This window comes from Mercenaria mercenaria, chromosome 5 (genome assembly GCF_021730395.1).
Source record: "Mercenaria mercenaria strain notata chromosome 5, MADL_Memer_1, whole genome shotgun sequence".
Lineage (NCBI taxonomy): Eukaryota > Metazoa > Mollusca > Bivalvia > Venerida > Veneridae > Mercenaria > Mercenaria mercenaria.
This window is the reverse complement of record NC_069365.1, coordinates 58,748,526-58,769,716: the sequence shown is the minus strand read 5'-3', so window position 1 is coordinate 58,769,716 and position 21,191 is coordinate 58,748,526. Positions and strand designations below refer to the sequence as shown.

The 21,191-nt window shown below is 34.4% G+C and overlaps 1 protein-coding gene across 7 annotated transcripts in view; it reads right to left on the bottom strand.

Moving 5' to 3' along the window:
• Positions 1 to 3,164: 3,164 nt before the first annotated feature.
• LOC123557343 (anoctamin-4-like) overlaps positions 3,165 to 21,191 on the bottom strand; it is a 77,290-nt gene continuing 59,263 nt past the window's right edge. For 5 of the 7 annotated variants that reach the window (XM_045348759.2, XM_045348758.2, XM_045348760.2 and 2 more), the window contains 3 exons: positions 20,240 to 20,481; positions 15,956 to 16,006; positions 3,165 to 11,260 (listed from right to left, as the gene is read on the bottom strand). In XM_045348759.2, coding sequence (XP_045204694.2) covers positions 11,193 to 11,260; positions 15,956 to 16,006; positions 20,240 to 20,481 — 361 coding nt within the window. In that variant the 3' untranslated portion in view covers positions 3,165 to 11,192. The remainder of the gene's footprint in view (positions 11,261 to 15,955; positions 16,007 to 20,239; positions 20,482 to 21,191) is intronic. The other 2 variants (XR_008371019.1, XM_045348762.2) reach the window with 2 other exon arrangements.

Here is a 21,191-nt window from a genome sequence, read left to right as displayed (position 1 = left end):
TCCACAGAAATATAGGGGTCACCACGTAACCACCTTTTATCCAGTGAAAATGCTATGTACAGTCTTACGGGAAGTAAAACAAATATATATAACCCGTATCGGTGATAAAATTGAAAATCTATAGAAACGAAAAAATGTGTCTTTTCTATTATCACAGTGACAGAGTTCAAATGCCCTGTGGCGGCACACTTGGACTCAGTGTTGTTACATTTTGTGGCCATTTAGGGCAATGGAGTCATTTATTTTTACTATAGAATTCCGCTAAAGTCGATGCTAGGGGTGTTGCACATTTCATTACCTCTCAGTAACAGACACATCAAACCGGGTCTGCTGTTGTGTTGCTTGGTTGCGTTCTATGCTTCCCATGGATCTTTTTGCAGTTTTTATTGAAAAGAAATCGATTAAATCGCAAAATATACGGAAAAGAAACATACAACAATTTCTACATACATTAGATATAGGAAACACTTTTTCGTAGACAAGTTACGATTAATAATAAAATTTACGCCTTTAAAGAGAAATACTAAACTATTTTAAAATATGAACATTAAATTAATTCCATGAAGGACCGAATTACTATCACATAAACAATATAGAGTGGTGTGCGTAACGTAATCACTTCAGTGCCAGAACCGGTTTAACAGTTTGGAGAATTGTTTGTATGTAAGCTTACTTATAGTCGCCAGCGATAACCCACATGGGCTCCTTCGGGAGACTGTTAGTAATATTAGTCGGTGGATAGTGCATGATACAGAAGACGCTCCAATTCCAGAAGCGCCCCGGGTTCTTTAGCGTGCCAGTTGTAAAGCACCCATACACGGGACTCTTATTCCAGTGTTAGTAATTTTTAGTGGAGGAGCGGTGAGTCGAACTCACGACCCTGGTTTCGTATTCAGACAGTGTTACCACAGGACCACTGCGTCCACTCCTTTGGAGACTTTTAATATCAAGAGGCTTATTCAGTTTATTAAACAATATAGGAAATACGTACTGGTAAATATGCAATGAATTAACAATAGATTACTTCATAAAAAATGGTAGGGTACGCAAGCACTGTACTGACCAAACTAAATGTTCCACGAAATCAATTTTAAATTTAGATAAGTTTCTTCTAGTTTGAACTTTTTAAAAATTATAAAAAAAAACGTCCTATCACTTTCCGATCTCTCCTTGCTTTCTCCTCCCCCCGACCTCTTCCCGCTCTGCCTTGCTCCGCCTCTCGCCTCCAGCCCTGTACCTCTCTCTTTATGTGAACCCTCTTTCTTTCCATGTTCTAATATGATCTCTATCCTGTCTCTAAACTTCCTCATCTATCTCTTTTATCTTCTGAAACTTTGTTCTCGTTTGCTTCCCTCCTCATTTATCTCACCCTGTCTTCGTGTGTTTCTCTCATCCCATATCTGCATGTCCCTATCTTCCTCTGCCTCTCTCATCTGCTGTCTTTCTATAAATTTGACAGTTCCTCTTCTCCATTGCATTTCCGTATCTTCTTCACGGTAATTTCTTCCTTCATCTACCTCTCCGACTCTTGTCTCGCTTTGTTTTGTCGCGGTCTTCTGGGATTCTCATTTTTTATTATACAAAAAAACGGCTTCTGGTTCGTTTTTAATTTGTTGGCCGTCTGGCGTTTATAATGTCGGAACTGATAACTTGGCGTAGAATATGCACTAAATGTCTTAAACGCGGTTGAGACAATGTTATATTTACAATGCGCCTGCAGGTATAAAATTGTACTAGAACGTATTAAAATGTATAAATCAGAAATGTACATTGTACTTGCAGGTACACTTTTATACCGTTTAGGAATATTATTCAGCACCCGTGAGTGTTTTTTTATTTCACTCTGCAGAACCCGAGTTATGGTCCTTGAATTAGTCAAAAATGTGCATTAAGGGCATAAAAATGTGTGTCCCATGTATCCCAAAATGTATTTGACCCAGATTCCTTAAACATTAGAAGATTGTTATAATAGCATAAAAAGCTGTGCAACTGGTGTTGTATTTGGGATTTCACCAAGCCAGGCCAGAGAAATGGTCCTTGACTTTGTGAAAAATACACACAGTGTATGTTACATGTATATCATTGGAATGGTCACCTTAAAACATTAGACTGACCTTGTGGGCAAATTCTATATCTTGAAGTTTCGAAAGAGGTTTATCTTGATTTACATTGTAAAAAGCTTTAAGTCAAGCAAAATTACAATCAGTTTGTTTGTGACTGGAAATGTTCTTGATTAGTTAAACTGTTAATTCAATCAGTTGCACAGGCACGGGTCCAATGTATATGTTTTTGTTTAATATAAAAAATCCCTTTTTCACACAATTAACCTTTTATATGTTAGTTAAATGGAAAAAAAATCGATGACAAATATCATATACATTGCATATGACACTATAACCGGATTTTTTGTCATCGATATTTTTAAATAAAAAAATATACACTGGACCCGTGCCTGTGATCACTTGGGTCTCACTAGATCTTTTGTCACAAAAGCCATGTTAAAGGTCATAAAGAATGTTCCATTAAGTAATATGAGAGGAAACATTGGAAACAACTACTGTGTTCCTAGAGTTTTGCATAATTTAAAGATAGGCTGATAATTAACTGGGTTAACTGATGTCTCCTTTTCTGAGCAACGGTCAGACCAAACCTTTGGGCCAATCGACTGTAACAGCATCCAGGGAGATTCTGAGATTTAAAAAGTTTTCCATATATAGAACAGAACAGAACGACTTGAAGAAATCTGATAGAGGGTCTCTCAAGAAACAATCCTGAGAAAATATTTCAGAAGCGGGCCAGGTGTTTCTAGATTTTAGTTTTTTCTTTTGGTTGCCATGGTGACAAGAATTCTGCCTGTATGTGGAGTTAAAAGGGAACATCCAAGGAATATTCTGGTGAAGTTCAGTTGAAATTAGCATAGTGATTTAGAAGATGAAGTGCTCTGTACAGAAATTGTGGAGAACAGATGGGCTCAGGTGAGCTACAATTACTACATTTATCAGGATGCCAACAATTCCACCCCAGAGTTCCTCGGGGACACCTGGTCAAATATGAACCAATCCTGTTGTTTTGTCTGGTTTCAGGTTAGCTAACAGTTTAAGCAGACCTGTGCTGCGAACACGTTGAAAGAAATAAGATTTTTCACAGAAAAAACATTCACTGCATGTATTACAAAGCTTTTATTACCTAAATTACTAACAATTCTACAAAACATGCATGTAAATGTACTTTTTGCCTGAAATGTAACTAATAAATATAGTATCAACTAAAATCTAAAACATGAAGACTTTAAGTTAATGAACAGAATCAATGTGTATCTTTTTCAAGTGTTTACATTCTAACATATCAGAGGTCTACCACAGCGAAAATCTAATATGTATTAAACATTAAGTTTGTAGAAATAGATGTAAATGATCAGATGTTAACATTTTGAACAAGTCAATTATACAACCAAAGTCTGATGAACCACCTTCAAAATTATGCCATAATAGAGATTCTATCAAAAGGAATTTAAGACAACATTCTCCCACCAGACAAAATTCATTTCAACCTCCATCTCTGTTAAAGAAATCATGTATTTTCAAAATACGATGCGTGAAATGATATATTTGTTACTGAGCTGTATCTATTTTAGGGTCCCTGATTATTTGAAAGTTGTACAGACATGAAAAATTGGAAATTTGTTAGGTTTGTCAGAGTGGAAGCCTTGTACATTACTTATACAGATATCTTAATGAAGTAGAAAAGAAGTACATTCTTTAGGAAAGTGAACTGTACACATCTAAGACATTTTCCAACCAGTAGAAAGATTGTCAATATATTAAAATGATGAGAAACCATTGTCAAATTCTGAAAATGAAAATATAGTTATATCATATAACAGAAACATGAACACTAAATATATACCAGTACAAAAAATGCCCATATTTACTTAAGGTAGTAGACCCGTAATGACAATCGGCAATTTCTGTGCACTTGCGTATCATCGTATCTTACTTCAGCATCTGTCAGCCATAACAGAAAATATGCTTTTTCGTAACAACCTGGGAATTCTGAAACTGCATATGGAGAATATGTAACCGAGCGGAAAATGCTAATTGCCATTACAGGTCCAATACCTTAAAATTTATTTTTCATTGATGATTTCAACGGACTCTTAATTCCAGTATGGAATATCGTTCATTCAATATAAAATGTATATGTAAGGCAAGTAATTTTGGTTTCTGAACTTTGGTGCACTTTTTGACGTGTGTGAAAATCATGGAGAAGCAGATTAAAAATCTGACCCACATAAACTGTTTTCTTTCAGGTGAGTCAAATGTTAATCTCTTGAATATTACAACTTGTTAAAGGTATATTAGAACCAAATTTCGTATCTGAAAATACAAACAATTACTACATATTATAATTATGTTAACACAAAATTAACAAGTGAGTGTGTATCAACAGTATCATGCATTTGGTAAACAGAACACACCTGATAAATGTATAGCTAAATGCAGTATAAATGTGCACTACCACTAACAAACTTTAAAAAAAAAATTTATCAATCAACTGTTACTGCAACACATTTAAATATGAAATGTAGCTCTGCATTTACAATTATATACAGTTGAAACTCGATAACACAAACTCGCTTATCTCCGATTTCAGGCTATCTCAAAGATATTTTAAAGTCATGTCCCAAAAACATGTGCAAGAAACGTAAGTTTTAAGTTGAATTTCGACTATCTCGAAGTAAAATGCTCGGTCCCTTGGAATTCGAGATACTGAGTGTCAACTGTGTTTAGTAAATTTAGATACATCTGATGAGGATTTTCCACATATGAAGAAAATATCTAAAGATAAAATATTTTAGTGAAAGAATGGCACTGGATATCTTTAACAATATCTTCATGATTTGTCTAACAGTTTTTGGCCTACGCACTATCATCAGAATGTAATGTGCAAAATGACCAAAGAAATGACAGAAAAAAGTGATTATATTCTTATGTAGCACTTGCAAGCATGTTTGAGATTTAATGAGGAAATGGATTGTTACAGAAGTAAAATTTGAGATTTCATTTCAAAGAACATGTTTCACATAAAAATGATTGTGGAAATAAATAATAAAACCTGTAAAAAATCCATAGTAGAATGTAAAGCATTTCAGGATGGAATGCTATCAATACAATTGTTTATGAGCAAATCACATTTAAAATAAGTCAGATTTACAAAATAACATAGAAAACAAAAACCAAAACATTACCGGCAAAAATGCCTTCATTCTGTACATAAAAAGAATAAATCTGGCATGCGGAAATAAAGCAGTTTGAGCAATTCATCTGATTTGAAGTATTATTTTAAAAAGAGTGATTCAACTGATTTTCGTGCTCACATTATGTCAGTTGTTATAATACACATACTTAAAGAGCAGGTAGAATAACATTTGTATACATATTATGCCCAATTAATATCTTCCCTGTAATAAATGCACCCTCTCTTATTTTCCATTTTCTTTATGTTAATTTCGGTCATAAGTGAATACCAGCACTATGGTAGTGCTATTATTGTTAACCTTCACTTTAGTATATATGTTGGACTTACAGTTTATATTTACTTAAAACAGTATAACATAACTTACATTTAGGGCCATATTTTTGTAAAATGTAATGCCTCCTGGGGCATTTAAAAGGGAATATAAGGTATTCACAAAAAGTGAAAAGGTATCTACACTAATTTTCTCAGATATGTTAATTATTGGCAAATTTCTGTCCTACAAGGGTGATTCGATCAATTCTGTCAATGGTCTTGGTATGCCTTAATTATCAACCAGATAAAAACAAATTTCCAGTCATCCCTTCAGTCTTGTTAATCCATGACCTAATTGCTGCAAATTAGTCTCCCCTTGGAATAACACTGAGTGAAAAATTGCTGAACCAGAAGCGTTTACTTGAGAGTATTTTCTTTAAGGTTTAGCAGTATATCACAAAACAACAAAAATTATTAGTAAACCAACATTATCTTGACAAACAACTCATCTGTCCCATACATGTTTTACTGTTCTGTCCCATAGAATTGGATACTTGAAATATTCTAAAGGAGTTGTCCCCCTTTAAAAAAGAATGCCATTTGTAAAGAAATAAATGTAAACAACTGTCAAAAACGATGTTTTACCTAGTTAAATTAAAGACTGGTACACTGTTGTAAATGCATCAAAACGAAGACATGCAACAGCTTTTTAAAGGCGCTGAACTGTACAGAAGTGTGGCCCCTTCATGCAGTCCCTTTACGGAATTCAATATATATATGAGTAAATTGACCTTGGTTTTGTAGAATAATGTACATGTTTTATATGCTGTTTAATTTTCATGTAAAAGTATGCTTTCTTTCTATGCTTTGGTGATCTTCAAACTTTTTTCTCCGAAACATGGACCTAACTCTTAACAAGGGAAACAGAAAAAGTCACAGGGACTAAGGTTAGGAGAATAAGGTGGGGGCTCAACCTGAACAACTTTTTCATCTTCTAAGAAAGACAGTTTAGTTAGGCTTTTGTGGGCAAATACACCATCATGAAGAAGCTGTATGCCTTTAAAACCTTCAATTACTTGGGGTGTTTATTTTGATACAAATTTTTGAAAGCTATATATACATTAATTTTTTAGGATTTGCCTGTGATTGTTTTACCCTCCTCTCAAGGATTTTGTACAATGGACCAATAGAATTGCAGAAAATGGCATATAAAACCTTCTTGGCACTTTCTGTCCATTTTGCAATTTTCTGCATTGCCTGACTTTCACTCAGCCCTTATACATTATGAGTCGCTGGGGCTCAAAATAATAAACATAAGTTGGTGTCAACAAAATATTTATGTTCTTTAATTTTAAATGGTCTGTCAGAATATGATGGAAGCTACGCCCCTTCTGAAATTCCTGTATAGTGAGCTTTTTGGGATACAGTATATCAAGCATTTTCTTCTACCATACTCCTAATGTCAGCAGTTTTTTTCTTTGTTGCTATAACAACAGGCATGCCTGCGGGGTTGCTGTCTCGAAGACTACTTTGACCCTCTTTGAAATTTTTTTTAATGTCACTACAGAACTATATCATATTGTGTAAAAGAAACAGTTCAGAAAATATTTCTCTTGGAGATCCTCGCAAAGAAACTCACACTTCAACTTAATAGCCCTGATTTCTACTTTTTCTTCATGTTCCATCAAAGTATGAAATATAGCCAGTGTGTATGTGTGTATCATTCAACAAGGAATAATTTGGTTAATTGTAACTGGATTAAATCGATATTTCACAGGTATGTTGAGAAACCCGGTGCTGTAATATACAATAGTTTCTATGGAAGACCATTAATGACAGAATTCATTGAATCAGGGTTCATACAGACAAGGCCGAGTCAAATTCAAGGACTTTTCAAGCACTAGTCTTATAGTTTTCAAGGACTTATTTATAAATAATACTTACACAGATTTGTAAATTCTAGCCGTGACGAATTGACGCCATTTTAGTCAGGGGAGACAACACTAACAGAAAGTACGAAACATTTGTACCCAAACTTCGCTTTCGTCCCGAACACATTCGACCTTTTTTATTACGGCGTTTTCGTAGCTCTGCCTATTGCTCGAAACTTGTCGATTTTATTCTAAAAGATTTACTTTTGATTTTCAGGGAGATTTGAATTGTCTAGCATACGAGAAAATAAGAAATTCAAGTACTTTTTAAGGTTTTTGGGCAATTTTCAAGCACTTTTCAAGACAAATTGTTTTCAAGGACTTTTCAAGACTGCCCTTCATTTTCAAGTACTTTTCAAGCCTGTGCGAACCCTGTTGAATTGTCCTCATACTTGTATTTCTGACGAATAACACCAAAGTTTTACACATTTTGTGTGAGAATATGACGAAGGTTCAATTAAGTTAATGTGAACAAATTTATTATGTCACATGATATGCTCTCAAATAATATTTCTGACTATTATCTACACCTTTAAAAAGATATATTAGCATTGCCAATCCCAATAAAGTGCACATTGAACTGCAGATATGCTATATTAAAATGCAAATCAACTCTGTCAACATTCTGTTATCATGTGATGCTCCATATATATTTGTTAAAGTACACATTTCTCATGTTTCATTGTCATGAACTACTTTGTATTTCAATATTATACTCTGATGCTGTTCTCTCTGTGGTAATTTGTAAAATATTTGTAATAATAAAAATATGGTCTGCCTTTTAGATATCAAGGGACATATTTACTTAAATATTTTACAAAATAACAAGTAGGGGATATATTCTATGAATATAATTATAGGTTATTATCTTTGTATCAGGAAATATGCACGAGTTCTTCAGCGGAAATATTACGCGACTTTAGGAGCGCAATATTCTTCCGCTGAAGGACGAGTGCATTTCCCGATGCAAAGATAATAACCTTTTTATTACATACGCATTTACACGTACAGACATAATGTAAATATCATAAAATTGTTCCATAGCCTGAATAGGATTGACTGAACTAAATAGAAAAAAATAGTGCAACAACAGGCACTGAATTACGTCACGCACCTGATATGAAATTCAGGCGTCAGTGTATGGAAAAATATTGACGTTTCCGGTACCAGTGTAACTTAACGGGGAATAGGAACAAGTATGTAATAATCTACTCTATGATAAATTAAATCAGTTTGTACATTGCACCCTATGGGTTGAAGCATTTTGTGTCTTCTGATTTATGAAGTACACATTCAGCATGAAAGGTATATAATGATGATTGTTTAGATTTACAAGCAATGTGTAAGCCTATTAATTTGATTTATGGCATTTGATTTGGGTTTTATAGGGCATTAGCATTGTACAGGTTATATGAAGCCAAACAGGACTTAAAAGTTTGGTTTCACATCTCATTCAAATTGAAATAAAAGTATGAGGTATAAAATCAAAACTTTTATACCTGCTGGGATAAAGAACTACATGGGACAAAAGTCTATTGAAATATAAGAGTTGTGTATACATGATTTAAAAGCTAAAACTTTTACAACTTTTCTGCAGCAATGGTATATCAAAGACTGGCATTTTAGATGTGATAGCACAACTTAAGTAAGTACAAGAAAGTTTTTTCAATGCGCTATATTAAGTACAATCTTTATACACTCAAGTAAGTACATGTACACGAAAGCTTTTTTCCTGCTGTTTTTAAATGTCTAAAGTACATGCTTCTAAATAAAAATAAATGAAGTGAATACCTTTTCATACCACAATATTGATATTTAAGTGCTCAATGTATATCTAAATTAAAAACTGTGCCACTTAAAAAATACCCATTAAACTGGTGTATTTCACAACCCCAGTATGTCACAAACAGAAAAATAACTATTACATAACATGTCATAATTATGATGAAAACCAACATAAAATGTCAGTGAAGTTAACCTTTAACCTGATGATGGCAATTGGTTTTGCCTTTGCGACAGTCTGCACTGTTCACTATTCAGTCAGTAAATTTTCTGTGAACACCCCTTTGAATAATAAATGGTACTGCCCAAACTGAATGATGGACCAGTCCATTTTAGAAATTTAGCAGGCTAATGGTTAAGATCTCTCATATGAACCCAAAGATGACGCAATATCTAAATGGTGATGCATTATCTAAACTTACTGACCACCATATTTTATACCATGGAAAAGCTGTCATAAAAATACAATAAAATAAATAACTTAAATGTACATGTGCATGACACAAATAATCAACACACTAATATCACAGTCGTTTGTAAATATATCTACATGCAATGTAATACACAGTTAATAAATATAAACATTATTTATCACAGAACAATGTGAAAATATTTGTGAAATTCCTTGAAAAAAATCCCTGTTGATACTGATATGTTCAGAGACCAAATAAAAAATACAGCTGTTTGACAAACAGAAATAATATAATATAAAAAAAAAACAAATAAAAGTTCCTTATAAAAAAGGGTAGGCTATGGTTTTATGCAACAGGCAGGAATGTTTTGTTTTTATATTGAAACTGAAATTTACTTTCTGATAAATAAGTGCTATCGGAGGACAGCAACAGTCGACTATTGAAAAGCCTTGTTATTAAAAAAGTTCAAAGAAAGAAAATATATACTGGTAAACACATATGAATGTGGCAACAATTCTGAGTCACAGAACTTTTATCTCTCATAATGCTTAATGAAATAACAGATAACACTAAAAATATTGCTTAGTCAAAACAAAGGGCATAACTTTACAAGAGTGCAAAATAAAGTTATGAAACCCCTGCAAAGCCTGCCGGATCAGCACAGTGAATAAGTGTGCGAGGTTTCAATTCATTCCCTTTAGCGGGTACTGAGACACCAGCTTACATTCAAAACTTAACCGAATTAAACGCAGACGGCAAAAACTCGGTGAGTGCCACATATCTACCTTTACTCCGTATAGTCAAGCTAAAAAGTGAAAACATTAATTTTTACCTAAGTGATATGACGGTGACATTCTACAGACACTATATGAACCAACATTGGGGAAAAATTGACATTCACAGCACATTTAGGTCTACTAGATTTATAAAAGACATTTTACATAACATTTTTATCTAAATTTGTGACTATGACATGAATTTCCTGATAAGATGTATGTCTACATATTATACCATAGATACACAAAATGTACATACAACATATTCTGTTTCAGAAGTAAGATTCTAAATATTTCACGAATTTAACTGTTATCATAATATTATTCAATTCCAACTCTCCTGTTTGGATGCTTCAAACCAAAACTTTGAGAAATCCATTCTGTTTAACAGTGCACATCATTTAACCCTCAGCTTGCTGGTGGCATGTGATTTTGCCTTTGCAGCCAGTGCAGACCAAGATCATTCTGCACATCCGTGCAGGCTGATCATGGTCTGCAGTTTGCTATTCAGTCAGAAAATTTTCAGTGAGCTCTCCTTTGAATAATAAGTGGTTCTGCCCAAACTGAATGATGGACCAGTCCATTTTAGAAAGATTAATATGTTTAACAAATCATTTTTTGCTCAAACAATCAAAGTTCAGATATACAATGCTATTTGTGTCAACCTATTCATTGTATGTGTTTAGTTTCTATTATCTACTCAGATCGTTAGTTTCTCCCCTGGTTCCCTGATCTATGTGCTGCAGAACTTTAGTTTCTATGTCTACTCTGTTTTCGCATCAACAGCTTGTCTCCTGGTTCCCTGCAGTGTGATCATTCATCTTGTGATGCTCTAAATCAGCCACACCTGAAATTAAGTTTTAAAGACTTAATTTAGTAATTATGATATCTCTGTCTATCTTTTTTCTCATATGTCTAGGAGCTACTAGAAGCAATTTTAAAGTCAGCTGTCAAGTTAACAAAATAAAAATCGTATCAAATGTTTAAAATAATTAAATAAAATAAGCAAATCGATTTTTTTTTCATATCTTTTTTCTGACTAGAAAAAACAACAACAACAACAGAGAAACTTAAATAATTAACAGAAACAAGACCTTCTTTGAGGAAAGCAGTTCACCTTAATATTGACTCTATGTACATAATTCAATACCGGTGATTTTTAGTATGAGGTGCCTTTTGTGGACTACATGTGACAAAAATAAAGTGCATTTTACCAGAAGAGAAAAATAAACATATTTGGTACATAAGGCAGCAATTCCTTCATGATTTTATCTATAAAATTTCATTTAACTGCAAGACATGAAATGGTCGAGTAATTTTGTTTTTCAAAAGAACTGGCTGTCAGAGCACAGAAAAGCTTGACTATTCAAAACTCATTTTACTGAATAAAGTTAAAATAATGAAAAGAAAGACATAGTCAAGTACAAAAGAGGCAGCAATTTTGAGTCAAAGAATTTTTCCCTCTTATGATGCTGAATGAGGGGACACATTACAACAAAAAATACTATCTAAAAGGGACACAACTTTGTAACAAGTATGCCCACCGGCAAAATGTCTAAGTGTGACCTTGACCTTAGACCTAGGGACCTGGTTCTTGCGCATGACACTCCGTCTCATAATGGTGAACATTCATGTCAAGTTACATCAAAATCCCACAATGTATAAGGATAAATGCTCCGGACAAACTTCAATTTGACCTTTGACCTCCAACTGTGACCTTGACTTTTGAGATAGGAACATGGGATTTGGGCATGACACTCCTTCTCATTGAGGTAAACATTCAAGCCAAATATAAACAAGATTGGTCCATAAAATCGGACGCATGCACGGATGCACGCACATATACCAACCTGCCAAAAGTGACGACTAAGTCAAGCTCACCACAAGCGGGCTCGACAAAAATGCAAAACATTTATGTAACTTGCACACTGCATGCCATATCAACACAGTGAATTTTAATCCATTCCCATTAGTGGATACTGAGATACCACCTTACATACAAAACTCAACCAAATCTCAACACTTGGCACTCTCGACACAGACACTTGAGTAAGTGGCATAGCTAAGAAACTAAGTCTACATTCATGCGAAAAGTAACAATGCTTACACCTGGAAGACACTGAACACCATTTTGTCAAACTATTTCCATAGCCTTTACTTGAAAGTAAAAAACATAATATAACAAACAATGACATATGCACAACATAAACAAACTGCAACATGCAAATTATGTTACAAAAAAAAAAGCACTAAACACAAAACTAACAGTTACTGCAGTATGTATAAAGTTCAAAGGGACATAACAGCAGCTAAAACTGTAAAACTAAAAAATCTCCATGGTAACCTCAAGACATTTCTATTCAGCTTGTCCTTTAGTGGTTATTTCGAGTATTAAGAAAATAAATTTATTCAGTCACATTCTTTAGCACTCTCAAAGTTATTCTGTAGTCTTCTATAAATTATCAGTTAGATCCGAATCTTAACAAAGCTACTTGCAAAATACATAATTATGTTTGTCAGTATGGCCTTTCAGAGGCAAGTGGGTATACAGTTTTTCATGTTGTGACCTTGACCTTTGACCAAATTACCTCAAAAACAATAGAGGTAAATCATAGCATCAAGTCTGATGACTGAGAGACCAAACATTCTCTAGTTACTGATTGGAAACCAAATGGTTTACCAGATGACAGATAGACAATGATCAGAACAATTTTTCAGGGCCCACTGTGACCAGGGTTTGGGGGCAGGGATGTTGGAGTCATAAATACGAAGATTTGTTTGCGATTCTTTTTTTTTTCAAACAGACATAACTAATTTTTAACACTTAATGATTGAATATAATTACTTAATTTTGTTCTGTGTGTCACCAAAAGAACAAAAACATCAACTTTGTATGACACATGCCACCTGGAAATGCTTGACAGAATAATGACTGAAGTCCGTCACAGGGCCATGACTTGAGAAACAAGAGCTGTCACTATTGGTGACAAATGCCCCCGAAGTAGGCCCAAGAATGTCACAGTTGTATGCGTAAAAAAAAAACACATATCATTTTGTGACCTTGACCTTGATCTAAGAGGATACACCTTCTCAATATGGTTAACATTTGTGTCAAATTATTTTCAAATCCCTCGATAAATGGCAGAGTTATGGACCAGACAAGAAACACCTTTGACTTCTAAGTGTGACCTTGACCTTGGAGCTAGGGGTCTCACCTCATCTCACTATAGGGAACATTTATGACAAGTAATTTCAAAATCCCTTCATCATTGGCAGAGTTATGGACCGGACAAGAAACTGACCCTGTTAACCTTTGACCACTAAGTGTGAAATTGACCTTGGAGCTAGGGGTCTGGGTCTTGCACATTTTGACACGTCGTCTCATTATGAGGAACATTTATGCCAAGTAATTTCAAAATCCCTTGATGAATGGTAGAGTTATGGACCGGACACGAAACAAACCCTATTAACCTTTGACCTCTAAGTTTGACCTTGACCTTTGAGCTGGGGGTCTGGGTCTTGTGCATGGCACGTCATCTCATTATGGTGAACATTTATGCCAAGGTCTTGCCACATTGTTTTAAAATCCCTTCATGGATGACAGAGTAATGGACCGGACATGAAACAGACCATGTTAACCTTTGACCTCTAAGTGTGACCTTGACCTTGGAGCTAGGGGTCTGGGTCTTGCGCATGGCACGTCGTCTCATTATGGTGAACATTTATGCCAAGTTATTTCAAAATCCCTTTCATTTTAACTGGATGGAATCCTCAGGAGGAGTTGAGTACACAATCTTCTAATGTAATATACTGTTTCAAAGTCCAGAAAGGACAATAGCTCCCCAAAAAATTAGACAATTGAAAGTCCAGACAACATGCACATGTCTATTTCATGTTGAGGATGTATACCAATTAAATCTGTAAAAGGATCCTTTGGAAGCAAAGAACGCAACCAAGTCTCATTTCATTATTTGGCAACTATAGGAGGAGTTGAGTGCATAATGTTTAGATGTAATGGCAATATTTCAAAGTTCATAAAAGGACCACAACTCCAAACAAGAGGGTCATGATGACCCTGAATCGCTCACCTGAGTAATATGAGCCACATGTTTAAAATGGCAATCTGATGCTAAAATATAACAAAGTAGGTCAGTAGGTCATATTTACGGTCATATTTATGGTCAATGAAAGTCAGTTTTAAGATAGGTGTGCAAAGCTGTACATGCCATCCAAATTTCAAGGCTGTATCTTAAAAAAAAAACCAAGAAAGTAGGTCAGTAGGTCACAGTCAGGTGACCCCTAATCACTTGCAGTCATCAGGTAATTATAATTAAGTAGTCTAGGAAATATGATCTATAATGTTTCTTAAGTATTTATTCCCATATAACTCATATAGCAAGTGACCCCCAGGGCTGGGCCTCTTTCCACCCCAGGAGAATAATTTGAACAATCTTGTTAGACATCCACTAGGCAATGCTACATGCCAAATATCAAAGGCCTAGGCCTGGAACTTTCAGATAAGAAGATTTTTTCCCCTAGTATATAAGTCTATGTTAAATTTGGGACCCACAGGGCAGGGCCTCTTTTCACCCCAGGGGCATAATTTGAACAATTTTGGTAGAGGACCACAAAGCAATGCTACATACCAAATATGAAAAGCCTAGGCCTTGCAGTTTCAGGCAAGAAGATTTTTAAAGTTTTTTCCTATATAAGCCTATGTAAAACTTGAGAACCCCAGGGCAGGGCCTCTTTTCACCCCAGGGCTATAATCTGAACAATTTTGGTAGAGGACCTCAAGGCAATGTTACATACCTAATATCAAAGGCCTAGGTCTTGTGGTTTTAGACAAGAAGATTTTTTAAGTTTTTTCCTATATAAGTCTATGTAAACATTGGGACCACCGGGGCGGGGCCTCTTTTCACCCCAGGGGCATAATTTGAACACTCTTCATATGGGACCATTAGATGATGTCACATGCCAAATATCAAGGCTCTATGCCTTAAAGTTTTTGACAAGAAGATTTTTAAAGTTTTTCCTTTTGGTCGCCATGGCAACCAGAGTTCTGCATGGAATTCAATTCTTTGAACAATTTTGAAAGGGGACCACCCAAGGATCATTCCTGTGAAGTTTGATGTAATTCTGTCCAGTGGTTTTCAAGAAGAAGATTTTTTTAGAAAATGCTGACGGACTGACGACGCACAAAGAGCGGTCACAAAAGCTCACCATGAGCCTTTGGCTCAGGTGAGCTAAAAACATTACTGTACATGAAAGATCCAAATATATGCCATGTCCCTTCATGTTGATTATGTGTAACCAAGTTTTATAAACTGCAGGAGGAGATGAATACACAAGAATGTGTGATGGACAGACGGACAATTCAAACACTATATAGAAATCTACCTCCCAGATCTTTGACATGAGGGGACTTAAAAAGGAAAATGTACTTGAAAGCAAAATTCTAAGCTGGCATAGTTAGTTCCAAGCCAAAAGGAAATTAACATAATGCAAAATTCTACTCCAACAGTGCAGGTATAATACATACTGACAACAGAGTAGGGATTTGTGGGAGTGTCAAGACCAATTTTTACTGCATCTGAAAAGGATTGGACATTACACAATCACTTTGTGTTTCTAAGTTTCCTCTACCTTTCTAGAGAAGCGACAAATATCATCTTTCAATATTAAGACAACCAACCATTTAAAAGTAGATTTTTGAAGTTTAAAGAGTTCAAGAATTTCTATTAGTAAATATATAGGAAACATTATTACAACTGCCTGTATCTTATAAATTTTATCTGGAAACTATTCAAAATACTCACATCAAGAGTTTTTAAGATATAATTATATATATACAATTGTAATCATATATTAACTTGTTATCATAAATACACTATGAAATCATGAAATAACAACTAAGAACCACAGGTACATTCACCCTCAAATCATTGATTCCAATGAGCAAATGTCATTAAACCTTTCTGATGCTTAAAAACAGCTGTCATCTTCTCCAGTAACATTCAGTGCACCTGTTTCTTCTATAGAAATATTTTACAACATAATTCTTCAGATATATCATTTCAAAAGTCTCATTTGCCTAATTAAGGCTTAGCCTTACGTTTTGAGAAACAAAAATCAACCAACACCAAATCATAGAAAGAAAGAGTTGTTAAACATGAAAATTGAACAGCATGTAAAACATGTATATTACTTTATGAAACAAGTGTCAGTATACTGATATAAACATTAAATTCCGGAAAAGGACTGCCTAAAGGGGCCCCACTTCCGGACAGTCAAACGCCTTTAAAAACTCACCATTTTCAAAGAACTATTACACATGTTCGTTTTGATGCATTTGCAATAGCGTGCGAGTGGTGAAATTTCACATAACAAGGTGGAACACAGTTTTCAGCAATTGTTTATCTTTATTTCTTTACAAATGGCATTCATTTTCAAAGGGAGACAACTTTTTCCAAATATTTTAAGTATCCATCGAGAAAAAGTTGTCTCCATTTGAAAATGTCGCCTGACTTGGGCAGATCAATACTCCCCATCTTCTTCGAAGGGGGTATACCTAATACGCTATTATTAAATGCCAACCTAATGTATCCCAAAATACTAAAATCATGTTGACTAAACTAACTTTAACAACAAATAAGGATCTAAGAGCACAGCATTCTACAGTACAAAGCTGGTTGTAATAATCAGCTTGTAAAACAATATACATGATATATGTTCCTAGAATTAACCAAATATGCTATTTTGCAAAGTTGCTTTCTATGTTTCCAAACATCTTCATACAAATTTGATCAATTTTGCATGATTTCAAAGTAATGAAAATGATGATGAAATTCACAAAGATGCTTTCACATTTTCAACAAAACAACTTTCAAGAACAGAGACCCCAGGTACTTCGCAGGCAAGTGGATAGAACCACTAAAATTCTGTAAGCCAGCGCGATGGCTTCCTCTCATGGTAGAACTCTACATACAAAGCAATGTTTTGCACCCAGACCAGTGAAGAGATGGGTTGAAAAGAATGTTAATTATGTTTAGATTCAGGTTTAAACAATTAAAAGAAGTGAACATACATCTGTCAAAATCATAATAATGAAAAAGGTCATACCAGTGAAAGTGATCTTGCCTTCATATGTATATACAGCACTTACAAAACAATGATAAAATGGTTGTACAATACACGTGCAATCACTGTTTTGGAATATAACATAACGGGATAAAATAAAATTATCGTGCTTCATCTATAATGGTTACTGTAGCAATGATCATAAATAATAGTTATGTGAAGATAATAAACGTTAATTTTATAATTCTAATTGAAATGATCATTGTGTAGTTCTAAAGGCTGAAGCATTCAGCAGTATAGGCATGTACACGAGGGGTTAACGCTACTGACTGTTGACTTACTCTCTATATCACTCTGACTGTCTGAATCGGCTGTGAAATATAAGTTTATCTACTGTGAAATACAAGTCAATCCACTGTGAAATATAAGTTAATTTCTCATGTTTCACTGCACTCATGTTATAAAGACACATAATGGCATTGTCAAAGAAAAGGATATTCTCATGTATTTCTGCAGTAAAATGAGCAACATGCATAACTTAGTAATCTTAAAGAACAAGATATCACAGTTTTCAATTTATGCCCTTTTCCCTAAATCAGCTGCAAGAGCAGATATTTTCTGCTCACTATAAAATTCTGTAAGTTTTCAAAGAAACAGACACAAATGCATGCACATTGTGCCATATCTACCTAAATATTCATGGATGGAAGCAAAACAGACATATGTTTACATGTAAAGAAATAGAAATATTTTTGAAACTGTCCTAACTCGTAATATTAGTGGTCAAATAAGTGCAAAAAAACTATCGAAAAGAAAGTGCATTAGTTGGATTTTTTCCCATTATACTCTGGGGTAAAATAAAACTATTTACAGAAAACCAGTCTACTTAATTCAGTGTATATCTGCAAAAGTAAAAGAAGGCAAAAAAAACAGGATTTGACTTTCCTTAACCCTTATATCATGCTGGACACAACTGATTCTGCCTTTGCGACCAGTGTAGATCATGATCAACCTGCACATCCATGCAGTCTGATCATGATCTGCACTGTTCGCCATTCCAACAGTTTCCTTTTGGTGTGCAATGGTACTGTCCAAATTGAAAGATGGAAAAGTTCATTATAGAAATTTAGGTGGGTATTTTAAGGGTTAATTACTAATCTTAGCATTGTCCGTCTGCTAATCTCTTTATATTTGATTGATAACTAATGATATAGGCACTGTATTTACATATTACTTTATGCAATAAACTTTTGAACTGAACTGAGTTAATGAAAAAGATAATGTGCTATGCACAAACCTATATGCCCACAGACAAAAATTTGCTTACAGGCTCAGCTGTCATAGAAAATTGTTTTGCCATTAGATTATTATAAGCATTAATATCCAACATTTGAAATCTTGCAGCTAACTGGAATAATGTCAATCAAATTTGCATATGAAGCTAAATCTTAAGTACCTTTACTTGTGCTGTTATTTTATTTTATTTTTTTTGTCCTAAAAAGGTTTGAATGAAGAATTTATCCAAATGGTTTAAAAAGAATCCAATCTGACAAAATATACTGAAAACAATTATTGTTGCTGTTTTCCAGCAAAGTATTTTTATTGTCTTTTACTTAGTATATATATAATACATTGTTAATAATTAAGGTGACATATAGGCTCATTTGAGCAGGTGCTTTTTTGTATTTATATCTGTTGTTATAACTATATTATGAATGCACATGTCACTATAATACACAATTTCTTATCTTATCTTACAAAATAAGAGTAATTATAAAAATTTATAAATGGCAAACTTGTTAAAGAAATCATCTGTAGAATGCCCTAGAATCAGATTCCATGGATTTCAAGAAACTAATTAATACAGCTTGATATCAACAGTTGTAACTGCTGTCCATTTATTGTTACAGATGAGAAGCCCCTTTAAGCTTCAAGGATAATATGACATTGACCAATGACAAAAGCTTCAATGCAGTCAAGTGTTAAAGGAAAGCAAAATGCTTATGGTCAAATAGCCTTATAGAAGTTTGGCATTTAGTCAAAAATATGTCTAAGGATTTTTTCTCGAAAACAAGAGCTGTCACTAATGGTGACAAATGCCCCCCGCAGCACCTTGACCTTTGACCTGGTGACATTGACCTTTGACCTGGTGACCCCAAAGTCAATTGGGTCATGTACTCAATAAGTACTATTAGCATGTGAAGTTTGGATGTCCTGGGTGCAGCGGTTCATGAGTAAAGTGCCTTCATGCAAAAAGTTAACGTTGCCTTCATGCAAAAAGTTAACATTGTGACGAACGGAATGACAGTTGAAAACTAATATGCCTGCCTTCGGGGGGGGGGGGGGGGGGGGGGCTAAAAAAAAGCAATATTTTTGGAATTTCAGATGCTGTATACAGTAAAGGGCATTTATGATATACAATCACTTCTACCAATAGCAACAAGTACAAACAAAAATATAAGAATATCACTTGATTAGAAAACTAAGCTATGGATAATATAATAAGCCACAAAATTTATACAAAGTACATGTAAAAGTTAAATTCTCATTATATCATGTAGTAAGTAGAATAAAATATGGGAAGTGAAACAGAAGTTAAAGGTTTCCAATGAATATAAAATAATGTATAGCTGAGTTACATAAAATATATTATATAGGTCAAAGTTAATACCTGCAGCAAACTTTGAAATATCTATAAATAGAAAATTTGATTAAATATCTGAATAGTTTCAAGTAAAATACTTACTACTGTCAGTATCATCCGACACCAAATTATCAGAATCCACGTGATACTTGGGTGTCGGAGGAGGGGGTGAGCTGGGTAGGTAATTCGGGCTGTACTGGCTTTCTTTCCCGGGTGACTTGGTAGCGTCCTTACTGCTTTTTTCCACAATAGGACTCAGCTTATCCTGCGATGCTGTCTGATTTAACATACTGCCCTCCGGGTTAATCGCTCGTAAACTGGCAACCCCGTGGCTCTGAGTCAAGCTGAAGTTTAAACATAACCAAACCAATAAAAGGTTTATGCCATGTAATTGTTATGCTGCAGATGGTAACAACCAATCAGTAGCTTGTCAAAACAACAACAACAACACAGTCTGACACAGTGCAAGCTGTTCTTGCAAGATTTGCAAGAAGTCCTAAATTACTGGTAAATGTAGTTTATACTCATCTAAACACACAAAATATAGCATTTAGTTCTTGAATAAACACACAAAAACATTGGAATATCATAATGAATACAAGTAAAGAGGCTTTATAAAATTTTGCGTAGCATATGTGTTTCCGAAAGTTCTGCTATTAAGACATATCTATGTACAACTTAATACTTAATGTTTATCAAATAAAAAGTACAGTGTTAATTCATTAAGTTCACTCTTTTTCCTTTCTGTCATTCAATGATTGTAAGATTTCAAGTTTACCAAAAATTATTACTCAGCATTTGGTCGGGACTATCTGCAATAGCTGCTTGTATAACTAAGAGATATATCTTCCAGCAAAGAGACTGGCAAAGCTATATTCTGTATAATATATATCTTTTATCATATCAATCTAGATGGTCTAAGCAATAAGCAAGCTTCCGCGTGCATGTTTATAACTACTTTAAACTGTAATGATTCAATGGAATATAAAAAAGGGAATCAACAAAAGTCCTTCAGATGGCTTGCAAAAGGTCTGCAGTACTTATAACCAGGCTG